This window comes from Neophocaena asiaeorientalis, unplaced genomic scaffold (genome assembly GCF_003031525.2).
Source record: "Neophocaena asiaeorientalis asiaeorientalis breed wild unplaced genomic scaffold, Neophocaena_asiaeorientalis_V1.1 scaffold504, whole genome shotgun sequence".
Lineage (NCBI taxonomy): Eukaryota > Metazoa > Chordata > Mammalia > Artiodactyla > Phocoenidae > Neophocaena > Neophocaena asiaeorientalis.
The window spans coordinates 5,216,377-5,241,529 of NW_020174438.1; the positions used below are offsets into that span (position 1 = coordinate 5,216,377).

Below are 25,153 nucleotides of genomic sequence, written 5' to 3' on the forward strand. Positions count from 1 at the left end.
TTTTTTTTTTTTTTTGATTTTTTGTTAATTTTTAAATAATTGATTTTCCCTACCAGACTCCAGTTTTATCTACCGGTAGCCTTTTTGAAGGGAGAAAATGTATCTAAGAATGGAATATCTTAGCACAGTTTTAAAAGGTAGACACTCTTAAAAGACTGGATTATTTTTTCCTACTGGGAGAAATGAGAAGCAAAGTAAATTGCCAAGAATAAAAAACACCAAGAGAAATGTTCACGCTAATAATGACTGAGATTATTAAACAATTAACTGACAGACTTCTAAATATTATTTAATGTGCTGAGAAATTACACTTAGCATACATTTTAAAAGGTTACCTGTACATTTCTTTGAGTCAATAAAGCAATAACAATTTACAAAAGGAAGCCATTTGCACTCTCCAATCTGATTAGACAAACTATATTAATTACTGACAACATTATCTTTTAACAATAAAGGTGAGGACTATATTATATTATGCACCTCTCTCCATTATCCAACCCAGGTGATCACCCACATTAAGAGGGCTTGAATACCCATTCCATGTTAGATATTCTTCTCTCCTACCTCCTTCTCTACACTGAGTAGTGGACTGGAAGTTGGGTGGTACCATATCCAAACTAATGGGTATGAAAGTAATTTATGCAAGGAAACAAATATTATTTCATATGACCTGAAAGTTCCTGAAAGCGTGAAAATGTGACACTAATAAAAGCCTAGGGAGCGATCAAGATGGTGGAGGAGGGCTTCCCTGGTGGCACAGTGGTTGAGAGTCTGCCTGCCAATGCAGGGGACACGGGTTCAAGCCCTGGTCTGGGAAGATCCCACGTGCCACGGAGCAGCTGGGCCCGTGAGCTACAAATACTGAGCTCTGCGCGTCTCTGGAGCCTGTGCTCCGCAGCAAGAGAGGTCGCGACACTGAGAGGCCCGCGCACCGCGATGAGGAGTGGCCCCCGCTTGCCACAACTAGAGAAAGCCCTCGCACAGAAACAAAGACCCAACACAGCCAAAAATAAATAAATGAATAAATAAATTTATAAAAAAAAAAAAAAAAAAAAAAGATGGTGGAGGAGTAGGATGTGGAGCTCACCTCCTCCCACCAATGAAAGTCTACTACCACAAGGCTGCAGTGTGTCAAACTGGTGAACCATACTCACAGGAATCCTCAAATACTAGCCCATCACTGTTCTGTTAAAAAAAAGTCAACGGTTCATCATGTAAAAGATCACATACAAATCCCCCATCATGGCATTCAAAACCCTCTTTTAACACAGTCCCAATTTACCAATTCAAAATGATCCCCCTCTACCACCAAAAAAAAAAAAGAAGACAAAATGATCCCCGATTTCAACAGAAGTTATCCATACCATTTAGCGGTCTCCTCACTACCCACTAAAGACAGTGTCACATTTCCACCTCTGTACCTTTCTTTCTTTGCTCATACTATTCCATCTATTCCATGTGGTGTGAGATGCATTCCTCTTCAAATGTTCCTTCTATGCTCCTTCACCTGACAAGCATTTCCTGAGGATCTATGCTCCTGAAGGCCATCACAACTTCCAATTTCTCCATGAATTTTCTTAGAACTGCTTCAGTCCACACAGATCCCTTGTGAACACCCTGTGCTCCACAATCGAACACTAGCTGAAAATGAACTGTAATTCCAACACTGTAGCAGCCTATGTCTCCCATTTTAAAAATCCCTGGCATACTCTCTCCTGCTAAGATTAAGGACAGGAGAGACAAACCTCCTCAATGACAGTGAGAGCTTATTACTGTTATTCTCTCTCAGTTTAGTCACTCACTTACCAGAACTACAACTGGCACTCTGACAGAGGTTGGAGCAACAGCTGGAACATTCCTTAGCAGGAAGATGGGTAGCTGGTGGGAACACAAGAAAACACCAGTACCAATGCTGTAAATGGTTTATTTCTCTCCTGCTCAGAACAAAAGCAGCAGTTCATCAGCTACTTTGAGTTGGGACCCAAAAAGGGTATTGGAGGCTAACTACAAGTCCCAGAATTAGAGGGCTCACAATGGCATCTGTGTAGCTGTTAGGGCTGGAAATAAAGCCACCATCATGGTGTAAGTGTTCCTTCCTCATAATTTGCTAATATCAAAACTTTCAAGTGCCTACCAATTTCATTACTTTCACCACACACTTAAGAGAAAATCTCTGCAACATTTGGCTTACTACTTTTAGTGCTATACCTCAACTTCCAAGGTTAGATTTTTTTCTGATCCTTAAGTCCAGGTCTAAAATGATCCCTAAATCTTTCTTACTGATACCAATTACTTACATGAACTATAATTTGCTCAAGTATGCCAACACTGAAGCAGATGACTATGAATCCCTCAAACACAATGATTAAAAATGATCATATGAAATTCCAACATATTCTTCTTAAAAAATTAGAGGTAGGTTCTTGAAACTTCACGAGAACCCAAATTAAGATAAAAATTCAAAGAAAGGCAGAATAAAGAGCTCTAATGATCAATGTACTTTGACCCCCTTCACATCTTAAAACCTTATCTTTAGGCCTTTTATCACCACAAATTGAGGAGCCTATATTGAGAAGTTAGGGATAACTTGGGTTTTGAACAGGGAAACAGATCATGATTAAGAAAAAAGGGCACAAGGAGTTTCATAGCTGAATCAACAGAAGAGACTGCAGAATTAAAACAAGAATGCTATTTCAAAAGGAAGACACAATTAAAATCAACATGTAATTCACTAACTTTAGTATATATACCAAATGAAATTTCAAGATGTTCAAACCAATTAGCTTAAATTTCCCAAGCGTTTTTTACTTCTCAAAACTCTACAGGAATTGAGAGAAATACTTACTCATAATTTTTCACAAGCTGATAGAGGCAAAGAAGAATTCCTAGCCAACATGCACTGTTATCAGACTGAAGGTAAAAGCCAATTTTGTCCACAATGGCAGTCCAGCGACTTGGATAATCATGCTTGATGATATGATGAATGCATGTAGTAAGCTGTACCCTAAAAGTCAAAAATAAACAATAAGGAGGAAGAAATGCTACCTCAAGTTTTGTTAACTCATATAAAGAAAATGGCTGTTTAGACAAAAATAAGTCACTAAGCAAAAACTGTTACTACTGTCTCAAAAGAAACCCAACAATGTTACAAATGCAAGTGATTTTATTTTTATTTTTCATCCCCATCATCAACTGACAGGTTTCATTTAGAACATCAACTATTCTCATTAAAAATCCTACAAAATTGGTCTTCCCTGGTGGTGCAGTGGTTGAGAGTCCGCCTGCTGATGCAGGGGACATGGGTTCATGCCCTGGTCCGGGAAGATCCCACATGCTGCAGAGCGGCTGGGCCCATGAGCCATGGCCGCTGAGCCTGCGCGTCCGGAGCCTGTGCTCCGCAACGGCAGAGGCGCACAGTGAGAGGCCCGCGTATCGCAAAAAAAAAAAAAAAAATCTACAAAATCAAGGGTCAGGACAGGAATAAAGACGCAGATATAGAGAATGGACTTAAGGACACAGGGAGAGGGAAGGGTAAGCTGGGACAAAGTGAGAGAGTGGCATGGACTTATATATACTACCAAATGTAAGCTAGTGGGAAGCAGCCGCATAGCACAGGGAGATCAGCTTGGTGCTTTCTGACCACCTAGAGGGGTGGGATAGGGAGGGTGGGACGGAGACGCAAGAGGGAGGAGATATGGGGATATATGTATACATATAGCTGATTGACTTTGTCATAAAGCAGAAACTAACACACCACTGTAAAGCAATTATACTCCAATAAAGATATTAAAAAAAATTCTACAAAATCATACACAACGAGCTTTCAAATATCAAAAGACTATACAATATAAAGTATATGACAGTATTCTATAACTTTCTATACCCCCTTTCATCTGATCATAGTATGTTTCACAAGTTTTACATGAAGTTTTGGTTTTTAATAAATATAAAATTAAACTGTAGCAAGAAAATAAAACAACAAAGAATTCCCCTGTAACTGCATTTGTTAAGTTTTGTGCCACAAAAAATGACAGATTTTTATGTTCTGAAAAGATCCCCTCTTCTGCACCCCTCCAAAGCCCGCAAATTATATATCTGCAACAAAGGTTAAGTTTAAAACATATACATACCTGATGAGCTCAGGAGAGTGGATAATGGCTTCTACAATATTTTCTCGAATACAATGTCGATCTTCTTCTGGAATAGTATAAGGGGATATATCCCCTGGTGCCGTTTCCCGATCAGGCCAATACTGTGTTATCATATTTTTCAAATAGATAACACCTAAAACATAGATCAATTTGACAAAAGAAAGTGAAAGCACTGTAAATATCCCTGTGTCTACACCTCAACTTATTTCTGTCAGACCAAACATTGCTAGCAAAGCTAACCTTTTAAAATCAAAATACTATATAATTTTAAAAGTTGATAAAACACAAGTTTAATGCTCAGCTACAGTAATCACCCACAAAGTTATTATTAAACATACAGTCTAAGAGAACTCTGCAAACTACAAACAAAATTGTTTTTACAACACATTTATACACAACACTTTTCATCCCTGTTTTCTGTAGGAAAGTTGTTTTACCAAATCCGCTTTTTAAATGAAGCCTCTAGAAACAAAACCACATACATATACCAAGTTTCTATAATTAATAACACTGTTATACAGACTGAATGTTTGTGGCCCCCAAAATTCATACAGAAACCCTAGCCCCCAATGTGATGAGGGGATGAGGGCTTTAGTAGGGTGATCAGCTAATGAAGGCTCTGCCCTCACGAATGGGATTAATGCCCTTATAAGAGACCCTAGAGAGCTTCTTCCTCTTCTACCATGTGAGGGTCTATGAACCAGAAAGTAGGTCCTCGGAGACCAAATCTGCCAGTGCCTTAATTCTGGACTTCTCAGCCTCCAGAACTGTGATAAATAAATTTGTTGTTTATAAGCCATCCAGTCTATGGTATTCTGTTAGAGCAGCTCAAAGTGACTAACACACACACAGGTTGTTATTTTTAATCATAGAAAAATTACAGTATATAAAGATTCTCAGTCAATAAATTTAAGTATTTCAATCATACACCACAATCATACCAATTCAAATTCGTGTTATTTTATGGGAGAATTTGCTGTGTTCAAAAATTACAGACTACTACCTTCTGTCAGTTATCATACTACCACCTTGCACATTGCTAGCTCCTTCTGTCAGTTATCATACTGCTAGCCTGCACATTGCTAGTTAACTCTAACTGAACTAGCTTGGTAATAATGCTTTTTATCCAGACCCCTCCACCCAAATGAGAGAGAAAGAGAATCCTCGAACACGAATGTACAGAATGTATAGGAAAGGGAAATTATTCAAAATTAATTTCTAAATTCTGCAAAACACTGATTCTTCTCTGATTAGTAATTAACACTTACCTGGAGTCTTGTACCTATTCAAACAAGGATAACTGATACAAATATGATTTTTATATTCTACTTTGGTTTGTCTTGGAAATTAAAATAATACACCATCTTACAGCATTTCAAAAAAATTACAACTACATATTAAAATATCCTTCAACAAAAGCTTTAAGATAAACTACATCTACAGTCAAGAACACTGATTCAGCATGTGGGACTGACATATTTCAGATTAATACTATTTTATTCTTTAGTTCCAAAACAGAACAAAGATAAAAAATTAAGACTTGATATAGCCCCTATGTCTTCCAGATATAGCCTCTGAGTTATTTCTTTCCAACAAAATGCACAAAGGAAGTGAATATATATACTTATTTGTACACTTTTGATTCAGTATTTTTAAAAGTGTTTGCTTGAACAAAACACATAAACAGGTGAGAACTGCACTGAAAGAACCTCGTGATTCACAGTCTACTCCATCCAGAATGCTTGAGTTCTACTACAAAGACAGAATGAATGCATCTTTCAAAGTCTAGCAGATGAAACCACCATATACCATGTACTACAAAATATCATTCAATTATTACAAGGATGTAATAAATTTTAAAGTAATGATTATATTTTGAAAATTAGGACCAATTTCATAGTTTGGTTGCTTCTGGTTTTGTACATACTAATAAACAACTTTCTAGTAGAATTTAATTTTGCTAATACACATAATCAAGTTTCTAATGTGTTAAGGTCCCTCCTAAATGCCAAATGCTTTCAACATCTTAGTAAAATTTTGAGATTTAAAGGCAAAGATTCTTATCTAAAAAAATAACTAAATGGGAAAATGTTAACTTCATTAGTAAAAAAGAACTGACAGTTAAAATAAACAAAGCGACCTTTCCTATTTAACTAGAAAATTTTTTTAAAGATTTACTGCTGACCAGGGTTCAGCAAAATTACTGTATTTTATAGGCACAAAATATGTCCCATTTTTGTGCTACTTATATACCAATTTTAAAAAATCATAAACAACTTACATTGATTCATTCATTTACTGAGTACCTGCAGTGTGTCAGGCAATACCTTAGGCACTGGGAATACAATTGTTAATCAAACAGACCTGAGATTAAATTCCAACAACTGAGAAATGGTTCACTGCATATGGCACATTATTGTAAATTATTTAGCCATTAAAACATAACTTTTAAGATAAACACTATGTAGAGAAAAGGGATGTGCTTACTGTACATTAAATACCGTAAGCAAAAAAAATTCTTTTAACAAAACTGGTGTAGGGAAAAAGAACAGCAAGAAACAACCCCAGAATATAACTGGTTTTTCTAGAATAGTAAGGTTATTGGCACTTTATATTTCCTATAAGAAATACATCTGCAAATAAATTAAACAACAAGCATTAAAGAGGTCAATTCCATTATTCTGCAGACTAACAGATGATATCAGGAGCAGTATGCCACATTTTCATAGACTCTGATACTGAGGGAATTACTCAATATTTTGTTGAAACTGGGACTAAGAAACAGTACCTTTTAAATGGTTAAAATAAAATAGTAAAAGCAAACAGCTGGAGGTTTGTATCTTAGAATCATCCATCATGGAAGAAAACAGGGAATATGGAGACTCTTTCAATAAACCCCATCAATTTCTCCTTCCAGCTTCTTTTTTAACTCAGTGAAATATCACATTCCTTTAAACTCTGTCACCAGATATCAAGACACTTGTGGCAGTTTGTAGTAAACACAAGGGAGCAAACCAATTTTCAGTGAAGAAAATCACTGAAGGGCCTTCCCAGGATACTTCTGCTATTCAACTATGAACCTTTGAAATGATATTATTTACATACATCCAAGAAAATAATTCAGGAAACTTGCCTGCCTGTCTCACAGGTAAATCCAGTTGTTCCGACATAGTAATCTGAAGCAGTGTTGAAACAAAATTCAGAGACTTGTGTGCCTACAAATAAAAAAATACATTTTAAATTTCTGCAAATAAATATTCTCAGTACTCCATTTCACTGCTTGGCTGGCAGAAAAGGCTCTCCTCCACAAGTTGATTCCAGCCTTATTTCCTATCACTCACATATAAGGAACTCAAAAAATTCAGTAACCTAACTCCTAAAAACGTTTGTATGTTTGCATTTGCCTGTGTACCATTGCACTTCTGACCTACACTGGTGGCAGCAGCTCAAAAACAGTGTCTTTTGTGATACCTATTTCCTCAATTCAGTAATAATTTCTCCAGAGACATTCTATGAAGTGGCTAGACAAAAATTAAATAAGTAAAAATTAACAGCCTGAGGGGCGGTTTCCAAGGTGCTAATAACATTTTTCTTTTTAAAAAAAATCATTTATTTAATTATTATTTTTGGAGGGGGGGGGTTGTGTTGGGTCTTTGTTGCTGCGTGCGGGCTTTCTCTAGTTGTGGCAAGCGGGGGCTACTCTGCGTTGCGGTGCGTGGGCTTCTCATTGCAGTGGCTTCTCTTGTTGCGGAGCACGGGCTCTAGAGCATAGGCTCAGTAGCTGTGGCGCAGAGGCTTAGTTGCTCCGAGGCATGTGGGATCTTCCCAGACCAGGGCTTGAACTCACCATGTCCCCTGTGTTGGCAGGCAGATTCTTAACCACTGCGCCACCAGGGAAGCCCAACGTTTTATTTCTTAACACGTCTGTTTTATAAGTGTGTCCAGTTTGTGAAAACTAATCAACTGTATCCTCACGATCACTTTTCTATATGCATATTTCAATAGGAAATTTAAATGAAGAGCTTTGAACATACAATAAAAGTAGGATACAAACTATACGATAATTTAGCAAATATATTTACATGAATATACAATGCAACATATACAGAAAACAAGGAAATACACCAAAAATGCTAATAAGTTGTATCTGGGATGGTAAGATTATAGAGGAACTATTGTATATGTTATTTTCTATTATCCAAATTTTATGCTATGATCCTGGGTTACTTTCATTAACAGTATAAAAGTTATTTAATAATTCCTAAATTTGTCATATTTGATTTTGATTTATTAATAAAGAACTGAAATCTCTTCTCATATGTGTTCTCATTCCCTCTCCCCCAATATAACCATTTCCTATAATGTTATCTCCTCCTTCCAGCCCAAGTTTTAGTATTTTTCTGCATGTGTTCGCATGGACACTAGTGATTTTTATTTTAGTTTCTTCCTTACAGACTTTTTTTTTCATATCTTTATTGGAGTATAAATGCTTTACAATGTTGTATTAGTTTCTGTTGTATAACAAAGTGAATCAGCTATATGTATACATATATCCCCATATCCCCTCATCCCTCTTAAGCCTCCCTCCCACCCTCCCTATCCCATCCCTCTAGGTCATCACAAAGCACCGAGTTGATCTCCCTGTGCTACTCAGCAGCTTCCCACTAGCCATCCGTTTTACATTTGGTAGTGTATATATGTCAATGCTACTCTCTCATGCATTCTACAAACACATTCTTAGAAACAGAAAAATTTCCCTTTGGATATAAAAAAATGTCTTTCACATTAGACCCAGAGTGATACTTTGCTCGTTCAGTCACTCCAAAAATATTTATTTAGGTGTTCTTGGTGCAAAACACTATGCTAGGAGCTGAAAATACAAGGTTGAACAAGACAATGAGTCTCCATGACCTCATGGAAACTTAACAGTGAAGGAAAACAAGACAAACAGGTAACTGCCATAAAGTATAATGGAAGAAACAGAAAACACTATGGAAGAATCAAAAGTAGAACCTCCTAACCCAGAAGTAATGCTTAAATTTAAGACCTGGACAGGAGCAGTTAGATGAAGGGGAGGAATTTACCCTTTCCAGTACTCCAAATAGATCTGAACACAGTTAACCATTATCACTTTCATGAAACACCCTTCCACCTACATAGTTCATACACCACTCTTCCTGGTACCTTCTCAGGCTCCTTTGCTTGCTTCTCATTCTATGTACAAATGCTAGAACGTGGTGCAAGAACTCAGTCACAGGCCATCTTTTCTGCTCCCTAGCTGATTTCATCCAACTCCTGTCTTTAAATACTATCTATAAATCAAATGTCATTTCCAGTCCAGGACACTCTAACAGACCTATTTAACATCCCTACCTTCACTGTCTCACAGGATTCTCAGACTTACTATGTTCAAATCATTTTTTCCCCCTAAAAGCTGTGACTCTACTTCCTTGTACTACCTCTCCTAACCCTTGTCATCACCATCCTCACAGTTATTCATGTCTGAAAACTGAACGTCATCTTTAATACTTCCCTCTTTTTTACCCCAATATATCAGGCCCTATCAATTCTATATACAAAATGCTTGTATAATTATTATATCCACTTTCTCCATTCCCATTATCACCAACATAGTCCAAGTGACTATCATCTCTCTTAATGTAGCCATCTGCCCCCCCCAACCATTCTCTATTTAGCAGCCAATAATCTTTAAAATTGTAAACTAATCCCCTTTAACCAAACCTTTTAACAATTTTCTACTCTATTTCCTAAAGCCTAAAAGGCCCTGTGTTATCTTGCCCCTGCCTATATCTTCAGCCTCATTTAAAGAAACCTTCTTGGGGCTTCCCTGGTGGTGCAGTGGTTAAGAATCCACCTGCCAATGCAGGGGACACGGGTTCGAGCCCGGGTTCAGGAAGATCCCACATGCCATGGAGCAACTAAGCCCATGTGCCACAACTACTGAGCCTGTGCTATAGAGCCCGCGAGACACAACTACTGAAGCCCGCACGCCTAGAGCCCATGCTCCACAACAAGAGAAGCCGCTGCAATGAGAAGCCCTCACACAACAACGAAGACCCAAGGCAGCCATAAATAAATAAATAATAAAGAAACCTTTTCACCCCCCACTGCCCCACCTTAGCAGCCTTCTTTAGGTCCTTTCAACAATACACATTACCCCATTGCAGAGTCTTTGTACATGCTGTGACTTTCTACCTACAACACGTCTCTCCAGTGCTCCACCAGAGTTAACTGGTCCACAGCTTCATATTCTTTGGGTCTCAGTTTAAACATTTCCTTAGAGAAGCATTTCCTCACTGATCACACTAGGGCTAAGCAGGGCTCCCTATTACTCTCATAAGCTCCAAGGTATTTTTACTTCCTAATACTTATTACATATTTGTAATTATTATATTTGTAGCTGGTTTTATGTCTGCCTCTCCTATTAGACTTTAAGCTCCACTGAGAATAAGGACTTTATACCCAGTTCCTCATATGTTTGACATTCAAAATACTCAACAAATTTATTGAAAGAATAACAATGAATCAACAAAAAAGGGGGCTTTGGAAGCAGTTCTGATCACCTAGGGGCTGTGCAGAGTGAAAAAGTGTATTTATATTTTTAGACCGATGAGCCCACAAAGACCACTACTATGGCACTTTTTAAGCCATTAATATTACAGTAGGGGGCTTCCCTGGTGGCGCAGTGGTTGAGAGTCCGCCTGCTGATGCAGGGGACACAGGTTCGTGCCCTGGTCCAGGAAGACCCCCCCATGCCGCGGAGCAGCTGGGCCCGTGAGCCATGGCCGCTGAGCCTGTGCTCCGCAACGCGAGAGGCCACAGCAGTGAGAGGCCCGCGTACCGCTAAAAAAAAAAAAAAAAAAAAAAAAATACAGAATATACGGGTCCCAAAAAAAAAAAAAAAAAAAAAAAATTACAGTAGGTATCTTGTCTCCCGCATCAAATTGTGAACTCCTGGAATGAACTGCTAGAATCAGACAGTTATAAACATAAGTGATGTCACTTCCTACATTTTTAACTCTTGAGCAAGTTTGATTCAGCAAATCTAACTCTTAATTACCAAGTCAGTATAACAAAATCTACTTCACAGGATAGCTCTAAGGAATAAACATGGAAAGTATTTTGGCAAATATCAAGACATAACAAATGGGGAGTTCCCTGGTGGCCTGGTGGTTAGGATTCCGGGCTTTCACTACCATGGCCCAAGTTCAATCCCTGGTCGGGGAACTGAGATCCCACAAGCCGCGCAGTGTGGAAACACACACACACACACACACACACACACACAAAGAATTAGTACAAGTGGACAAGACAATCCTACCACAAAACAATATATGCAATACACCAAAGCACTGGTCAAGATGGGAAAAAAAATGGAACACAGTGCTGGTAGACGTATAAAACGGTACAACCATTTTGGAAAACTGGCAGTATCTGACATGCACCTATCTTACAACCTAGCAATTTCCCCCTTATATATCCAAGAGAAATAAGTGCTTATGTTCACAATAATACCTGTCCATTAACAAGTGAATGTATAAACAAACTGTGGTACAATTCATACAATGAAATACTATACAATAAATTAAAAAAATAAAACCAACCTACAGAATCAAGCAATAATACAGATCTCAAAAATATTTTGAGAAAGAAGCCAGACTGTATCACATACTATGTGATTCTATTAATGTGAAGTTTAACGACAGGCAAATCCAAGTTATAGTTAACAGAAGTCAGAAAAATGATAACCCGAAGACAAGTCTGAAGAGAAAATTCTAGGCCAATGGAAATGTTTTATCTATCTTATCTATCTTCCTACCTACCTACCTATCTTAATCTAGATGGTGGTACCTAGGTAAAAGCTGACTGAGCTGTACATATTTTTGAGCTCTGTGTTATATGTAAATTAACCCTCAATTAAAAGAAAAAGCCAACATTACTTTTACTTGAACATTCACAGCATTATTCATAAAAAAGTAGAAACAACCCAGATGTCCATCAACTGATGAATGGATAAGCAAAATGTGGCATATCCATACATTCATGTAACGTTATTCAGTAATAAAAAGAATGAAGTACTGACACTTGGTACAGCATGTGTCAACCTTAAAAACATTATGCTGTGTGAAAGAAGCCAGTCACAAAAGACTACAGATGGTATGATTTCATATATATCAAATGTCCAGAATAGGCAAATCTATGAGCAAAAAGTAGCCTAGAGGGCTTCCCTGGTGGCGCAGTAGTTGAGAGTCCGCCTGACGATGCAGGGGACACGGGTTCGTGCCCCAGTCCGGGAACATCCCACATGCCGCGGAGCGGCTGGGCCCGTGAGCCACGGCAACGGGAGAGGCCCGCGTACCGCAAAAAAAAAAATGTAGCCTAGGACTGGAGGTGTAGGGCAGAATTAGGAGTAACTGCTTAATGGTATGGGGTTTCCTTTAGGGGTGATAAAAATGTTCTAAAGTTTGTGGTGATGGATGCATAACTGTGAATACACTAAAAATCACTGAACTGGATACTAAAGTGGCTAAAATCAATAAATTTATTTTAAAAAATCAACAAAACTAAACACTGAAAACAAGCACTTAGTTTATTACCCTATTATTTTAGGTCACTTTGAATGCCTTCATAAACAAACCAGCATAAATCCAAAAAGTACAACTGACCGAAAAAAAAAAAAAAGTTACTTTCAGATAACAGAGCTAGACTAGTGGTAAGAAAGAAAGGATATTTCTGTCAGCAGGAATAGCACAAGCAATCTCAACCTGGGACATCTATCTACTGGCCTCATCCAGCTGAAATCCCTAGTGCAGGAAGCCTTGTATTCTCCCTAAGAAGGTAACAAATGGACTTAAATTAGTACTAAATACTAAAATTCAGGTTCTCAAGAAAATTGAGACAGAAAGTAGGTTCGTAATCACTTAAGACTGGGATGGGGATTAACTACAAACTGCAAAGAGGCATCTTACTGGAGTAATGGAAATGTTCCAAAACTGGATTGTGGTAATAGTATTATCTACCAAAAATCACTGATTCCACTTAAAACAGGTAAAGTTTACGATATGTAAATTATACCCCAATAAAGTTTAAAAATGGGAAAAAACCCCCACGGATCTGTACAATTATAAAACACAGGACAAATAAAGATATACACTAACTAACTATACAAGTAAGGAAAAAACTCTTTCAAGCATTGGGTAATCTCTAACAACTTTCTGGCATTCTTGGATATAGCAAACTATCACATATTTAGAAGAATTCCTATCACATGTTAACTATTACTATATTTATTAACTATCATAAATTTAAAGGTCTTCATGTTTTACACTATAAAAAATAAATTTAAGTAAAAATATCACTAGCATCAATTTTTATCACAAAGTTTGGCAAACACTGATTAGGCTTGAGAAGATGCTACAATAAATCTTTTATTAGTCAAAGTATCTGGCTTCTAGCAGTCAGAGAACCAGGAGAAATGAAGCAACAAATGGGTCATTACATATCATTAAGTAGAGCTAAAACTGCTAATACTCAGGTTTAAAAGCTGCTCACCATAACACAAAACTACCTTTCCAGACAACTCATGATCTGTCATCATGCCAAATAATTCAACGTTCATCCTTAACCCATCTCATCAAAATTCTTCAATAGGCCCAACTCCATCTCCATCTCTTTTAACTCCACTCCACTTACTAGTACTTACAACATGCCAGATACGACAGAGATAAAAGATCACCACTCTAAAGTAGGTTGGGAAATTAATTCTAATTAGACTGACAGGTAAGTATTTTAGTTAGACCCTAAAGGTTACAGAGATGGATAGAAAAGATTTTTAAAAGGAAAAGAAGTATGGGTTATGTTAAAGAGATTACTAGAAAAATGAAAGAAAACAGTGGAAGACAAAAATGAATAGGTAGAGACTTCCCTGGTGGCGCAGTGCTTAAGAATCTGCTTGCCAATGCAGGGGACACGGGTTCTAGCCCTGGTCTGGGAAGATCCACATGTCACGGAGAAATTAAGCCCGTGCACCACAAATACTGAGCCTGTGCTCTAGAGCCCATGAGCCACAACTACTGAGCCTGTGAGCCTCAACTACTCAAGCCCGTGTGCCTAGAGCCCGTGCTCTGCAATAAGAGAAGCCACCGCAATGAAAAGCCCGCGCACCGCCACAAAGAGTAGCCCCTGCTCGCCACAACTAAAGAAAGCCTGCGAGCAGCAACAGAGACCCAATGCAGCAAAAAATAAAAAAATCTATAAAAATTATTCTTTAAAAAATGAATAAGTATATTGTGACCACATCAAGATCCATTAAGTGTGAACTTTTTTTGCAAGTTTTTACATGATCAGATCTATGCTGCAGGAAGAATAAGGTCCTGAAGCAGTATGAAGAATATAATTCTGGGATAGATGACTATTAAAACATTACAAGGGCTTCACTGGTGGCGCAGTGGTTGAGAGGCCACCTGTCGATGCAGGGGACGCGGGTTCGTGCCCCGGTCCGGGAAGATCCCACATGCCGCGGAGCGGCTGGGCCCGTGAGCCATGGCCACTAAGCCTGCGCGTCCGGAGCCTGTGCTCCGCTACGGGAGAGACCACAACAGTGAGAGGCCCGCGTACCATAAAAGAAAAAAAAAATTACAAGTAGAAAATTATTATTACAACAGGTAATAATAGGCCTGAAAAACTTCTACTCCACAGGTAGCTCCCCTTACTCCCCAAAATAAGTCAAACTACAAAAGAAAAAAAAAAACGAAAGACATACATATCACATAAACAAATTTCCCCTGACCCTACTACCTTTTTAACCTACAAACTTATTCCTACCCCCTTACTAGCATTTCACTCACTAACCCTGTAATCAGAAATTTTCTCCAAGGTTGCCAATATTTTTAAAGCTCCCCTCCCCTGCCCCCACCAAACTCATTTTGCTTTAACTTCCCTCATTTAGAAATATCAACAACCCTTTCTTTTTCTAATAGCTTTTTTACTTATTACAAAAGGAATTCATATTCACTGGTAGAAAATTTATGAAATTTATTTATGGAACAAGGAAACTAAACCTACAACCAATCTTCTTACTTGAAATTCCTTTTCTTGGCGTCCTTTGGCTTTTCTGCACAATTCTCCCATCTCCTTTTCCCTATGTTTCTCAATGTCCCCAAAATGGGCATGGCCCAAAGGGTATGCAACTCTCTAGTCCACCCCACACCTCTGGATCACACTCCCTTCCTCTCAATTCACCTGCAGAAGAAAAATCACTTTTCCATTACTGCTTTCTCTCCTAAACTTCAGTTCCACATTCCCAATTGCCTACTAGACATTTTCTCCTTGGTGTTTCCGCTCCTCGAACCAGACAGACTGTAGTCATGCTTTCTCCAATATCAATTTCCCTTCTAGACCCACATTTTCCAATGTAATCACCTAATGTCAATATCTTTTAAAGCTTACTTTAAGACGTAACTTTTTATTAATTCTCACCATTTTGTAATGTAACCAAACAGACCTTCAATTAGTTACTGTACTTTACATCATTTATAAGGAAGAGAGGCGCTTAAGGGCACTATGACATCAGAGTTTACATAAAATGAATACAATCAGGTAATTTCAAGAGCCAAGGAATTTCTACCCTCTGCTTTACTAGAGGAGTTGACAAAGGCAAATACTGTATCTATTTTACCTACATGAAATATGAGGCATAGTGAGGTTAAGGCAGTGTAGTGGTAAAACCGGGACCAGGCTGAGGCTCTTCACTGTGTCCTCCTGCCTTTCATTAAATTGTGGTAATGCTTTCCAACTAAGGAGTTTTTAAAAAACTTCTTAATTATAAATTACTTAGCAACCAAAAAAAAAAAAGTGCCCACTTTAAATCAAGCTCATCGTTAACATGCCACTGACAGAAACAGTAAGTAAAATAATGCATGCATCTATTTCTGAAAAAGAAAATTGTTCTTACAAATATTAATATGGCGTTATCTTTCTTTCAGATCTTTAACATGCTCTGTCACTGAATAACTTCCTGTCTAACAATCCAAGAATCCAGGAACTTTCCCTCTCCAAAATTCACAACAGGATCTACTTCATGATATTCCTAATTAAAGAATGTTAACCTGCTCAGACTACAAACTATTCTATCTTCCAAAAACATACACCATAACCTCATATTTGCTGAATTTCTAGACTTGCTAAATTGTCCTATAAATGTGCCATCATTTTGCACTTTTCCAGACCTAAGATTTTCACTGATTAAACATTTCATAAGCCTTTAATAAAATAAAATCAAATTAACCAATTATAAATAATCACTTTCGGTTGTAATAGTAACCATCTGTGAAGACAGCAGATGTGACTTAGGTAGTTCGTGAATTTTAAAGATAAACACAAAATATCAAGAAACTTATCAAAGCTATGTCCTCTTACTTTCTTTCACATAAAGCACGTGAAAAAGCAGCATTTCTGCCTACATAAGCATTTTACAGCAATTAAGATTAGGAACTGAGGGTTTAAAAGAGATTTAAATGAGATTTATGGTTAGGAAAAATTTCAGTTTAAGGAGGTAAGAGGTTAAGGGGGGGGGGGGGCGCGGGCAGGGGAGCAGCATGAGTAAAGGTTTGCATATAGAAAGGTTTCCACTGAAGAACACTGGCAGCTAAAGCAGGAAGAGAGCAGCGATATTGTTCTCTGTTATAATAATCTGCCAAAAACCTCCAGACATTATTTTCTTTATCTTACAAATGAAAAAAACAAGTATTTCTGTGTGTGTGCGCATGCGTACAGATAGGAAAGGACAGCCTTTGTATTCAAGAGCAAATAGTCTGGAATATAAGAAACAATGTTGAATGAATACCAAATGCACATATTTTAGATTAGCTAAACAAAATTTTTAAAATTGCACTTCTAGATATACTAGAATATATAGTATAGAATTTAAATGAGAAGTGACAGATGTCTGTAACACAAACCTACTTTAACAATTCAAAGATGAGTATTCTTAACATTCTTAACATTATTCAAGGGCTTCCCTGGTGGCGCAGTGGTTAAGAATCCACCTGCCAATGCACGGGACACGGGTTCAAGCCCTGGTCCGGGAGGATACCACATGTCACGGAGCAACTAGGCCCACGTGCCACAACTACTGAGCCTGCGCTCTAGAGCCCACGAGCCACAACTATTGAAGCCCACGTGCCACAACTACTGAAGCCCGAGTGCCTAGAGCCTGTGCTCCACAACAAGAGAAGCCACCGCAATGAGAAGCCTGCACACCACAACGAAAAGTAGCCCATGCTTGCCGCAACTAGAGTAAGCCTGCACGCAGCAACAAAGACCCAACTCAGCCCAAAATAAATAGATAAATATATTTAAAAAGAAAAACAAAAAAAATTTCTATTATTCAAGTTATTTCTCTTTGCACTCAACAAACATTTACTACAGAGAACCTATAGTGTGGCAGGCACTGTGTTTATAAGAGTGCCAATTTTCATGCTGCAATAATGCTATCTACTAGTGAGCTCACTGTCCAAGTAATATGTACTTGTGTTCTTTCTCCATCAGTGCTGATCATCTGCCACTGAGATGAACACCTACAAAGTTAGTAGACTGAGGTAGGAAATGAAATGTATTGCATGTCGGATTGGTTAATCAATTGGCAATTCAACAGTAATTCAAATAATCTGGAGAGAACTTAGTAGTTGCCAAACACTTTCCTAAAATTTTTACATTCATCATCTCACTCAACCCACACAACACAATGACATACCATACTAACATAAGGAAAACGATGGTTAGAGGTTAAGTAACTTTAACACCCCACAGCTAGTGCAGAAATCTTTAGTTAAAAAAAAAAAAAGAAAGAAAATGGTTTTCTTCAGTCTTTGAGGCAAAGCTTGTTATACAAACATATTTCAAATTGGGACATGAGAGAGAACAATGGGTTCCAAATTACAGCAGAGGTTCAAAAACAATCAAAATTCATAACACACTACAGAGTAAGTGGGGAATACTAAAACAGATTTATCTTGAAAATATCTGCCAAAAAGAGTGTCCTTACTGTGGTCTTTAACAGTCTTATGGAACTTTACCTATATGTAACATAAAAAACATATAAACAGGGACTTCCCTGGTGGTACAGTGATTAAGAATCCGCCTGCCAATGCAGGGGGCACAGGTTCCAGCCCTGGTCCGGGAAGATACCACATGCCGCGGACCAACTAAGCCTCTGCGCCACAACTACTGAGTCTGCACTCTAGAGCCCGCGAGCCACAACTACTGAAGGCCGTATGCCTAGAGCCCGTGCTCTGCAGCAAGAGAAGCCACCGCAATGAGAAGACCGTGCACCATGACGAAGAGCAGCTCCCGTTCTCTGCAACTATAGAAAGCCCGAGCGCAGCAACGAAGACCCAACACAGCTAAAAATAAACAAAATAAATAAATAAAATTAAAAAAGAAAAAAGCACCCTTAAAATCCTTGAAGTGGAGGTGGTATAAAACATCTAAAGCCTATACTGTTCTCTATTATAACAGGAAGTCAGTAAAGCCTACCATTAACAAAGAATTGCAGTAACAAAACACAGTAATTCCTGACCTCATGAAACTCAAAAATTATACTGGGGAAACAATAAGTAAAATACATATGATAAATAAGTGACACAGAGAAAAATAAACAAGTGAAGGGAGACAGGGAGCATGGTAGTCAGGCCACTCCTTAGGGATACGGAGACAGTTGAACAGTGATAGAAGTTTCTGGGAGACAACTGAGTAAAAGGGGTTCCAAGCAGATGGAACAGTTAAGTGCAATAGCTGAGACAAAGGCACTTTTCGTTTTGTTTTTAAACCATCTGCACTCTAATACTTGGATAACATTTACAATTTTTATAGAGTTAGTGATCACTTCACTTAGCTGAAGAGATTCATTCAAATGGCAATGATCTTTTTCTTTTAGCTAAATGAACCAAAATGTAGCTTCAGTTGAATGAGACATCATGGACTGATTGGTTCACCCTATTTTATCCAAAGCAAGAAGAGCTTGCCAAAAATAAAATGCAACTTCCTCCTTCTTACTACAGTAAAGCTTCTTCAAGACTTATCTGGGATCTATTTCCTAAATCAAGGTTCTGCCACAAGAAAGTCAAAGCAAAAAGTATTCAAATGGAAGCACTTCATTAAAATGGAATCAAGATTAGAAATGAGAGTAAATATTCTAATTAATAGAAAAGTTGTCTTAGGAAAATTACTAAAAAATCTAGGTGTAATGACAAAGAAATCTGCAAAATGTAAACATTTAACCATCACAGATATACAGGCCAGATATCAAATTTTTTTGAAAGAAAAGATAAGCAGTGTTCACTACTCCAGAGTATTTTAAAACTCTAACAGCAGCTTAAGGGTTAAGTAATAAATGCTTTGAATACTATTTTGATTTATCTTCCTAAAAACTAGCTTGTGAAATACTTACCCCAGGTCTCTACTACAAGATGTTAGTACATACAACTGAACATTCAATGAACTGATTGAGGAATAAATGAATTTTAAATTTGCAGAAAGTATCACTTACCCAATTTTTCTACAAGGGAACCAATTCTTTCAAATAACAATTTTTAAAATTAATAATTACACACAAGTATTTTAGTCAAAATAATGTGCTTTTAGGGCAAAGTCATGGTAGAAATCACTATGACTAAACTTTTAGTGTGTCTAGGTTTACATATGCATTAGCACATCATCAACAAAATAATGTTCATCTTAACCTGTGTCTATCACAAAACAAATCAAAATAAAAAGCAATCCACAACTCCCTCTATGGTTTAGTAATGGTTCAAAGTGGGAATTTCTTTCAACTCACTATTTTATATCCAAAAGAAATCTATCCTCCTCCCAAGGTGTCTTCGAGCCTAAGAATTTCAGCATCATTTTTGGCAAGATCTAATGGTCTTATTCACATATAAAATAGATTTAACTTTTCATTTTTAAATAATTTTACACTTAATTTGTCTATACTCCGTGGGCAGTCTTAAAATTTAAGTTCCTTGAGGCCAGGAATCTCTAAAACAGCATTGTACACTGAAGATGCTCAATTATCAGTACTCCTGAAAGTCAATATAAATAATGTTTTTAAATAATTTACCCACCAGCTAAGAAGAGCATAAACTAACTGAATTTCTATTTTAACGAGGAACTTCTCTTTATGTAAAAAAAAAAAAAAGTACACTAAACATCACTAAAGCTGGGCAAATTCATAGGAAGGCACAGGAAGTGACAGCGATCCTTTAAAGAAGCCTTTAAAATACTCACTAAATTGTAAGTTACAGAAATTTAGAAACAAAGAATGAAACTGAAAAAAGTACAATAAAATACCCACATAATAAGGCTCTTTTCCAAAGGGTGGTCTCCTCCAAAAATATGGGTAAAAAAGAAACCAACGCTCAGAAAGTTGACATGGAGCTTGGCACGTTTCAAGGCACTCTGTCTTACATCGTCTCCCTTGACTGTCACAGCAAACCCTGTGGCCTAATTTTATGAATGGGAAAACTAAGCGTCGAAAGGTTAAGAGACTTGCCCAAGGTCAGTCAAGAAATTAGTGGTACAGCTCTAACTAGAAGGGTGCACTTCACCTGACACCTTGCACTAAATCGCGCTGCCTCCCCGACCAAGGCGTTAACAGAGTAGAAGAGCAGTGAATCAGACTCCCATGGGTATCCCGCACTCCCCGCACCCTGCCTAAGAAGCGGGGGCTCGCCTCTGAAAGCTGTCCCTAGCAGCTCAGCCGGAGAGGAGAAAGTTGTGCAGGTCACCGATCAGCCCAGGGAAGTGACAAGCTGACAGGCACAGCCCCCAGTGGGACTAGCTCTGCATTCCCAGTAGCCCCTCAGAACCCGGCGCCAGCGGGACTGCTACCGGAAACGTCTGAAAAACCTCCCGGTGACTTTCGCCCCCTCCTGGGCGCGAGGAACGAGCTGGGAATGAGCCAGAGGGCGGCCGGCCACCCGAGCCAGCCATGTGTCCAGCCCGTCACGCCCGCCTCGCCCCAGCCGGCTCCTCATGCCTCAACCGCAGCCAGAGGCCCAGCTCAGGATCCAACGCAAAGGCTGCCTTGGCCGCCGCCGCCACCACCGCCGCAGCAGCCTGAGGGCCCCGGCGTGGCACTCGCCGTCAGGTCCCCGCCCCACGGCTCCAGTTGGGCCCCTCAGCGACGCCGTCCCCGCCTCTGGCCAGGCCCGGAGGGCTCGGCCTGCCACAGTCCGCCCGCCCGCCCGCCGTCGCCGCCGCCAGCCCAGCGTCCTTACTTCATTGAGCTGGCGCTCCGCGGCCTCACGCAGGGCTGGGTCCATGGTGCCCCGCAGGGCCTCGATAATGGTGTTGGGGTCCATCGCAGGGCGGACGCAGTCAAACCCGAAGCTCGGGTGCTACTGGGCCAGGAACAGCGCCCCTCACTGCGCACATGGACCCGCCGCGCTCCGCAGCGGTAACCGGCGCGAAAGGAAAGAGAAGCGCCAAGGCCCCGGATAGAACCTCTTCTCTTCGGCGTGGAGGCGGGAGATGCTCTGGCCACTTCCTGTCGGCGCTCCCGTGGAGCACTTCGGGAGATGTAGTCCACTTGGGCAGTCCGCAGCCCACGTGGCCCTGAGCTGTCGCTCCTACAGACAAGACCTGTTCTTCAGAAAGAGAAAAATGTTCAAACTTCACAGAAAGAAAATTAAAACAATCAGTTACACATAGATTCCACATAATAATATACCTTTGGTAACCATAAGGTAAGGCTGATGCAATGTGTGATGCTAGTAGCTGTGTAATTGAAGGAAGCCTTTTGAAAAGCAATTTGAGATGTGTTACTAAATGCCATAAAAATGTTTATAATCTTTGACCCAACTAATCCCATTTATGACACTTTATCCTAAGGAAATAACATAAAGGGTTAAATGACCTTTATGTGTAAAAGGTGTTTATCACATTACATATTTATAATCAAATACTAAAATTATGGGGTTTTGGGTTTGTTTGTCTTTTTTGTTTGTTTTCTGAGTATCCAAATTTTGGCACAGATCACCTCTAAATGCAGAATAAAAGCATAATTCCTATTAAAATCCACCTTCTTTAAACAGCAAACATTTTCAGAAAGGTTAAATAACTTGCCCAAGGTCACTTAGTAAGAAGTTTGCCTAGGATTTCAAACCAAGGATGTTTCTGTTTTCAAAGTTTTCATTCTCTCCAATGAATCACTCTGCCTCTCAAAAGAAATGTGGAACCGTAGGGGAAAGGTTAAGCAAATTACAGGAATCCAGTCAATTAAATTTTTCACAGTCACCAAAAATTACAAATGTAACAACACTAAAATATTTATATATAGATACAGCTTTGTTACATAGACAAAAACTGGGAAACAAGGCTGGCAAATGAAAGTAACTGATTTTCTAGCATGGTGAGATTTTCAGTAATTTCCTTTCATACCTGTTATTGTTGTAATAAAGTTATGTAAATGTATTTACTTAAAATGAATCATAAGCCTTCAAATACAATTTGTTAAAAGATCACTTATTGTTTTTACTTTACAAAAAGGAAAAAGGGAGACACAAAAGGCTTTCCCTGGAATAGTGGGCTTTGCAATATTAATCTCTTATGTGCCAGCCACTGTGCCTGGAAGTGAGGTATAATTATTCCTGATTTACCAATGAAGACTCCAGGGCTTAGATTGTGAAAGGTCATAAGGTTTTCATCATATAACCTGTAAGATCTATCATTGTATTGATACAATCTGTTTAAGAATTTCATCTCCCTATTCCATCCCTCAAATGAAAGGGCCTTGAAAATAAAGATTATGTTTTAATTCACTTTTGAATCTTCACCTCCTATCACAGAGCTTGAATATCTACTAGGAGTTCAATAAATATTTTAGTGAATAAATGAAGAAAGGAATGAGTGAACTAGTAATGACTTTTAGTTGTCAGTGGCTGAGCCAGAATTGAAACCTCAGTCTTCATGATTCCAAACCCAGTCCTCTTTGCATTACTACATAGCTATTTTAGACTCCAGCATTGACTTGTACATAATGGAATTGTGACAATTACAGCCTAACACAATGTATGTAAAAGCACTTGACACAAAAAAGGTGCTCCAAAAATGTTAATTCCCTGTGCCTGAAACTGAAACGGTGAAGGAGTGGTGGGGGAAATATGGTTTTTAAGCTATAGTGCTGGGAACTGGGAGCCGGCAAGGTTTGCAGGTCTATAGCTGGAGTGGGGGCCTGTGTCTCATGCTTCAAAGAGAGTATAGCTCATAGGGCACTAGACCCTGTCTAGGGAGCCAGAGTTCCTTTATCCATACAAGGAGCTTGGCTCCACGACCCTTCAGGAGTTTAGTTGGCAGAGTGATTAGCACACCCAACTAATTTGTAGGGTTTTTTTAATTTTTAGCTAGTAACACACAAAATGTGACTTATATGACTGGAAATTTAGATGTCAGCTCCTCCAGGGCAGGGACCATATCTATCTATCTCTTTGTGGCAGACAAAGAAATGAGTGTCTGTTTGGAACTCCCTGGTGGTGCAGTAGTTAGGGCTCCATGCTTCCACTGCAGGGAGCCCAGGTTCAATCCCTGGTTAGGGAACTAAAATCCTGCATTCAGCATGGTGCGGCGCGGCCAAAAAAAAAAAAAAGAAAAGAAAAGAAAAGAGTGTGTGCTCAATAAATAAGCGTGTGAAGATTAAAAGAAAAAGCACCATGTTAGGGCTTCCCTGGTGGCGCAGTGGTTGAGCGTCCGCCTGCTGATGCAGGGGACACGGGTTCGTGCCCCGGTCCAGGAGGATCCCACATGCCGCGGAGCGGCTGGTCCCGTGAGCCATGGCCGCTGAGCCTGTGCGTCCGGAGCCTGTGCTCCGCAACGGGAGAGGCCACAACAGTGAGAGGCCCGCGTACAGCAAAAAAAAAAAATGAGGAAATAATTCCATACCAGGCTCCCAAAATTATTCTGAGAATCCAATGAGGTTGGAAAGTGCTTTGTAATTATAAAGCTCAGTACAAACATAAATTGTTACTGGTATTAAGGAAAGGGCCGAGGAGAAAGGAAGGTAAGAGGGCAAGGAAGGAAAGTTAAAGAAAGTGAAGAAATGGGGACATTCTGCAGAGCATCTTTCCCAGCAGTAAGTGTGCACTTTCAACAGTTTGGTACATAGATGTCCTTATAAAGCTTAGTATATGCAAGGAAAGGTAAAAGACAACCTTGTATTGATACTGTCACATGAAAACCATTTTATTGCATTTCTTTTAAGTACACTGACCTACACAAAATTGAAGTTTATGACCTAAACCATATAAAAATTTTTAAAGATCAACTTCATCAAGGTATAATTTACATAAAATTCAATGAGTTTTCACAAAGTTATACACCCATGTAACACCACCATAATCGACATATAGATTCTAGCCATTAGCCCTTCCCAGTCACCTCTTACGTGCTCAGCCCTATGACACATATGCTTTCTATTCCTGTCAGATTTGCCTTTCCTAGAGTTTCATATAAATGGAAGCATTCAGTAAGCACTTTTTATGTCTGGCTTTTTTTTTTTTTTTCCACTCACTGTAGCACTTCTGAGATTATTTCTATGATGTTGAATACATCAGGTCATCCTTGTTGCTAAATGGCAGTCCATTGACTGGACGTACAACAATTATCCATTCATCTGTGGCCCTTTGAGTCATTTCCAGTTTTTGCCTATTGTGAATAAAGCTGATATGTACATTTGTTTACAAATCTTTGTGTGGATATATGTTTTCATATCTCTGGTAAATAGCTAAGAATGGAAAGGCTGGTTTGCATTGTAAGTGTATATGTAACTTTATAAGATACTGCCGAACGATTTCTAAAATTGGTTGTACAATTTTACATTCCCACCAGCCATCATGGACATTTCATTGTTCCACATCTTCATCAACAGTTTGAATTCTCAGTCTTTTCAAGTGTGTCTAGGGACTTCCCTGTTGGTCCAGTGGGTAAGA

General features: G+C 38.9%; 1 protein-coding gene across 1 annotated transcript in view; it reads right to left on the minus strand.

Moving 5' to 3' along the window:
- The window catches only part of IPO7 (importin 7), a 47,329-nt gene extending 25,652 nt beyond the window's left edge, over positions 1 to 21,677 (minus strand). Inside the window, exons 1-4 of the mRNA XM_024757011.1 lie at positions 21,449 to 21,677; positions 7,285 to 7,366; positions 4,131 to 4,284; positions 2,846 to 3,004 (exon numbers count right to left, since the gene is read on the minus strand). Of these exons, the coding sequence (XP_024612779.1) occupies positions 2,846 to 3,004; positions 4,131 to 4,284; positions 7,285 to 7,366; positions 21,449 to 21,532 (479 nt within the window). The 5' untranslated portion in view covers positions 21,533 to 21,677. The remainder of the gene's footprint in view (positions 1 to 2,845; positions 3,005 to 4,130; positions 4,285 to 7,284; positions 7,367 to 21,448) is intronic.
- Between the last annotated feature and the right edge of the window lie 3,476 nt (positions 21,678 to 25,153).